The sequence below is a fragment of the Nerophis ophidion genome, linkage group LG11 (genome assembly GCF_033978795.1).
Source record: "Nerophis ophidion isolate RoL-2023_Sa linkage group LG11, RoL_Noph_v1.0, whole genome shotgun sequence".
In the NCBI taxonomy this organism is placed as follows: domain Eukaryota; kingdom Metazoa; phylum Chordata; class Actinopteri; order Syngnathiformes; family Syngnathidae; genus Nerophis; species Nerophis ophidion.
This window is the reverse complement of record NC_084621.1, coordinates 53,966,693-53,972,692: the sequence shown is the minus strand read 5'-3', so window position 1 is coordinate 53,972,692 and position 6,000 is coordinate 53,966,693. Positions and strand designations below refer to the sequence as shown.

Below are 6,000 nucleotides of genomic sequence, written 5' to 3'. Positions count from 1 at the left end.
ATTATTTTTTTATTTTTTTCAAAAAGATTCGAATTAGCTAGTTTTCCTATTCCGTTATTTCGGTTAAATTTTGAATTTTAAAGAGTCAAAATTGAAGATAAACAATGTTTCACAATTTAATTTTCATTTTTTTCATGTTTTCACCTCTTTTAAACCGTTCACTTAAGTGTTTATTTAATCATTTATTCTCTACAAAAAACCTTCCGTAAAAGGAAAAAAATGTACGTCGGAATTACAGACAGAAATACCCTTTTATATATATATAGAGAGAAAGAGAGAGAGAGAGAGAGAGAGAGAGAGAGAGAGAAAGAGAGAGAGAGAGAGAGAGAGAGAGAGAGAGAGAGAGAGAGAGAGAGAGAGAGAGATTTATTAAAGGTAAATCGAGCAAATTGGCTATTTCTGGTAATGTATTTAAGTGTGTATCAAACTGGTAGCCCTTCGCATTAATCAGTACCCAAGAAGTAGCTCTTGGTTTCAAAAAGGTTGGTGACCCCTGGACTAAACCATCCTCAAAATCTCGTGTTAAATCTCGTTTTGCGATATGCAAATTGCTTGCGCACAATGGAAATGACGTTTAACCGCCTTGATTTACTAAAGCCCCGCCCGGTTTGGGTGTACCTGCAAAGCCAATGCAACGCACAGTGGCCTGACGTCACATCCTCATCAGTGTCCGTCCTCGGCTTGTTGGCTCCAATGTCCACAACACCTTCTTATTCCTTCATGTGTGACCAACACACCGCTTTCTCTTGGATTTGGACCGCGGCAATGTTTCGGGAAACAACCGTGGAGACCTCGTAAAGGAAAGAAGAGGACGTGGAGGACGAGGAAAAGTCGTGATTTTTGGAAGTAGGAGATGCAGTTTTCATTTCCACACTTTGATGTTCCTCCAGAGCTAACAAGCTAACCTGGGGAATGTGTGTGGAAATGACGTCTTTTAGCTATCTGGTGGCCAACCATGAGAAACCAAAACATTTTTGTTGTTTTAAATATGCATATTAAAACAGAGTTAACGTTTACAAATGTCTTATATTAGGTGTTGCGCGGCTGAAAGGAACAACTCTTTCGTCGCTCAGGCATGTCCTCGCGGAAAACAACAAACGTACAAGTTATTTTTTCCGTCTAACATAAAATTGACATTTTCTGCAAAATGAAAGTGACGCTGTACAAAGAAATCAAGCCCCGATGCCGCTATTGAGGCATATTTGTGATTCAGGACCAACTTTGGCCAGCTGCTTGGTGGCACATTGAGTTAGGTGCACATTAGAAGTCGCCCACATGCTTTGGATCAGTGCCCGGACTTGTGAAAGACATCCGAAGCAGAAGGTGGGAGACTCGCAGCCGGGAGAAAGATGGCGGCGCTCTCCCACAGGAGGTAGTCAAGCCCAAACTTCAGGACCTCTCGGATTTATCGCCGCGCATCTTCGCCCACATCTAAGGACACATGCAGGCCAAAAAACGCTACCTAATCTTGTTCTCCGCCGGCGTGTGTCTCGTTCTGCTCTTTTGTTTGGGGGGGATTCAAATTCCGCTGTCCGGACGCGCTCTAAGCCGGCGTGATGAGCGGAGTCTTCACCCGGGGGCGCGGTGGCGTCGCTCCCCCGGGACCCTGCAACCTTTCCTAGGCTGGGAGCAGGACCCCAACGACAATGTTAATGATCACGTATCTCCAGGACAAAATAAAGATGCAGACTCCGGAAGGCGGTGTAGAATGGAGACGTGTTTTGACTTCTCTCTTTGTGAGAGAAATGGCTTTAGAGTTTTCATCTATCCCAAACAGAAAGGAGAGAAGATGTCTGACAGTTATCAGAACATTTTGTCATCCATTGAAAGCTCAAGGTTCTTTACCGCAGACCCAGACCGGGCTTGTCTGTTTGTCCTGGGGTTGGACACCTTGGACCGGGACCAGCTTTCACCGCAGTACGTGCACAATCTAAAGTCCAAAATCCAGAATCTTCCCCTTTGGAATGATGGCAAAAACCACATTATTTTCAACTTGTACTCTGGCACCTGGCCCGACTACTCGGAAGACCTGGGCTTCGACATTGGCCTCGCCATGTTGGCGAAGGCCAGCATCAGCACAGAAAACTTTCGGCCCAACTTTGACGTCTCCATCCCCCTTTTCTCTAAAGACCACCCCAGGACAGGAGGGGAAAGGGGTTACCTTAAACACAACACAATCCCTCCTTATAGGAAGTACATGCTTGTGTTCAAGGGGAAGAGATATTTAACTGGAATAGGTTCTGACACAAGGAACGCCTTATACCATGTGCACAATGCAGAGGATGTGGTTCTGCTCACAACCTGCAAGCATGGGAAGGACTGGCAGAAGCACAAAGATGCACGCTGTGACAAAGACAATGCTGAATATGAAAAGTAAGTACCTTTTTTTTTTTTAAATTATCCGCAGTATTCAAACATGCACATAATGTTATGTGATTGCTCCTCTATGTTACATTAAGGTTGCACTAGTGGGCCCCCTTCATTTTTATGTTTTTGATACACATACTCGTATATAAATGTGTGCAGTGAGGGTGTAGCGATACGTTTTAACAATTCAATTTGATTCAGAAATTGTGGTTGCCGATACAATTAAGGGATGGTATTTTTTTAATTTAGAACGATACAATCTGAAACAATTCAGTGAGTTGAAAACGATTTAGTAACGTTTTAGCAAACAAAAAGAGGAGAAATTTAACCTTAAAGGAAAATCTAATTTAAAACATTTTATGCTCGTACAACACTTAAAACCTTTATCATTTCAGTATGTGGAATTAAATTATGGAATGGATTAACTAAAGAAATCAAACAAAGCACCAATATGATTCAGTTTAAGAGACAGTTCAAACTACAAGTGTTCACAAAGTACACAAAACAAGAATTATGATATGATTATGTTACAAAGAACAAATAAATCGGATAAAATTGCTATGGTATGAAAAGGGGTAGGATTAAATAAGCTCAGCTTCTTCCTATTCCTTTTTCGGACGTGCTGTAATGAAACATTTGGAAATATGTGATGAATTACATTGCATTGTATGCATGTTCGAAAAAAAGTGAAACTGAAAATCAACCAGTGTAATTACAAATAATTACTAGATACTGGGCAATGCAGGTGAAGTTACCTAAATTCCTGTTATTTCTTGTACCGGAAGTTAATAGATAATAATGAATGATAATTACAAAGAAGTGAACAACAATTAATGGCCAATGCATTCGCATCATATGTACAAGTGCAACTAACATTTTAGGTTGAATTAACAAGAGAAAACTTCTCTGCTCACATTTTTTAATAAAACTACAATAAACAACATTCTAACAGTATATTTAACCATTAAATAAAGTTCCCTGACCCCTCCATACAGTATCTGTTCTCTGCCCGGCAATGAAGGACAGAGTCCCAGGTGTGTGGAAGCATGTATGCCCCCTCATCCTGTCGATGGTGTTGGCCCCCCGCTTCCTAATTCCCATAGCTTCCTTCATGCATCTCTGAGATTGATTTGTTTTTGGTTAAATCAAACTACTCCTCATGTTCCTAAAGTCGGTGCATCGCCGTAACTTGCCCGTTATTGTTTCCGCTGTGTCAGTCGCATCTTTTGTGGACCTAAAGTTGTTTCGGCTTTTAAATGCGTTGTGTTATTTGTCTTTGTTGTGGCTTTTTCAATCACGCTGTCGCTAAAAAGTGGTCATGTCCACAACTGCCTACAGAAGTAGTACTTGATTTTTCGCACAGCTTAATGGTGATAAGTAATCATCCATCCATCCATCCATCCATTTTCTACCGCTTATTCCCTTTCGGGGTCGCGGGGGGCGCTGGCGCCTATCTCAGCTACAATCGGGCGGAGGGCAGGGTACACCCTGAACAAGTCGCCACCTCATCGCAGGGCCAACACAGATAGACAGACAACATTCACACTCACATTCACACACTAGGGACCATTTTTAGTGTTGCCAATCAACCTATCCCCAGGTGCATGTCTTTGGAAGTGGGAGGAAGCCGGAGTACCCGGAGGGAACCCACGCATTCACGGGGAGAACATGCAAACTCCACACAGAAAGATCCCGAGCCTGGATTTGAACCCAGGACTGCAGGAACTTCGTATTGTGAGGCAGACGCACTAACCCCTCTGCCACCGTGAAGCCCTAAGTAATCATCATTTTTGCAAAATAAATATACCACCTAACATGTAGAAGTACTTTGGGAATTGTTTGTCTCTGTGTTATAGAGTTAGTTTGGTAGTTTAAAGTGACCATGTGTACCGGTGGCAAGCACAGAAATGACCTAAGAATGGTGCACCATGCAAGGCTGTGTGTATATAGTGCTGGCACGACTCCATGGAGGTGAGTGTTTGTCAAGTACTCTGTAAACGGTCCCCTTTTCCTCTCAATCACAGCATTTCAGTCACATTACCACAATTTATGCGACTTTCTGTATTTAGATTCTGTTTTTAGCGTACATTGAAGCGGTAGAAAATGGATGGATGGATGATTCTGTCCGCAATTTTCGATGACACATGAATTTATGATTGTTTACTTTTGCAAACCTAAAAGTAGGGTGGTAAATGGTCGACTCGGATTCGCTCTTCCGCCAGTCTTAGGAATCTTTACCTAAAATACCTGTACTTGGTATACATCCCTAATCATAATAAATAACAATTGCAATTCAGATGTGAATTTATTTTTTGGAGCACCCCTGATAAATTGTCTTTTTCTCAACTTAGGAGCTAAAATTTTTCAATGACTGAGCTTGTAACCTAAAACACCTGTTCCTTAAATCAGTGGTTCTCAAGTGGGGGTTCTTGAAGGTATGCCAAGGGGTACGTGAGATTTATTAAAAGTATTCTAAAAATAGCAACAATTCAATAATTCCTTTATAAATATATTTATTGAATAATACTTGAACAAAATATGAATGTAAGTTCATAAACTGTGAAAAGAAATGCAACAATGCAATATTCAGTGTTGACAGCTAGATTTTTTGTGGACATGTTACATAAATATTGATGTTAAATATTCCTTTTTTTGTGAAAAAATGTTTCGAATTAAGTTGATGAATCCAGATGGATCTCTATTACAATCCCCAAAGGGGGCACTTTAAGTTGATGATTACTTCTATGTGTAGAAATCTTTATTTATAATTGAATCACTTGTTTATTTTTCAACAAGTTTTTAGTTATTTTTATATATATTTTTCCAAATAGTTCAAGAAATACCACTACAATTGAGCAATATTTTGCACTGTTATACAATTTAATAAATCAGAAACTGATGACATGGTGCTGTATTTTACTTTTTTATCTCTTTTTTTCAACCAAAGGTGCTTTGCTCTGAATAGGGGGTACTTGAATTAAAAAAATGTTCACAGGGGGTAACATCACTATAAAAAGGTTGAGAACCGCTGCCTTAAATCATCACCGCTCATTGAAATAAATTTAAATACATTTAAAACATGATTACACCATGCGACATGCCTTTTTAGAAATAAAACGGAACTTTTAGATAATAACTGTTTTTTGAAAAGTATTACGAATGTATTAATGGTAAATGGGTTGTACTTGTTTAGCGCTTTTCTACCTTCAAGGTACTCAAAACGCTTTGACACTACTTCCACGTTCACCCATTCACACACACATTCAAACACTGATGGAGGGAACTGCCATGCAAGGCGCTAACCAGAACCCATCAGGAGTAAGGGTGAAGTGTCTTGCTCAGGACACAACGGACGTGACGAGGTTGGTACAAGGTGGGGATTGAACCAGGGACCCTCGGGTTGCGCACGGCCACTCTCCCAACTGCGCCACGCCAAACATCTACAGTAGTTCTATGAAAAGCGAACTAATGTGGTGGGTTGCTTCTCGTCATTTAATGATGGGAACTGTTGTTTATGTGGCACAAAAACATCTTTGTGTGACAGACCAGAGAGGTTTGAGTTGACAGCAACTGGTATGTATGTCTGCATAAGATCTAGTTAGCAAGGGTAATGCTCAATTGTCCAGCTTGTAG

The 6,000-nt window shown here is 40.7% G+C and overlaps 1 protein-coding gene across 1 annotated transcript in view; it reads left to right on the top strand.

The window, feature by feature from the left end:
• The first annotated feature begins 634 nt into the window (after positions 1 to 634).
• LOC133562243 (exostosin-1a-like) overlaps positions 635 to 6,000 on the top strand; it is a 40,230-nt gene continuing 34,864 nt past the window's right edge. Inside the window, exon 1 of the mRNA XM_061916248.1 lies at positions 635 to 2,373. Within this exon, the coding sequence (XP_061772232.1) occupies positions 1,442 to 2,373 (932 nt within the window). The 5' untranslated portion in view covers positions 635 to 1,441. The remainder of the gene's footprint in view (positions 2,374 to 6,000) is intronic.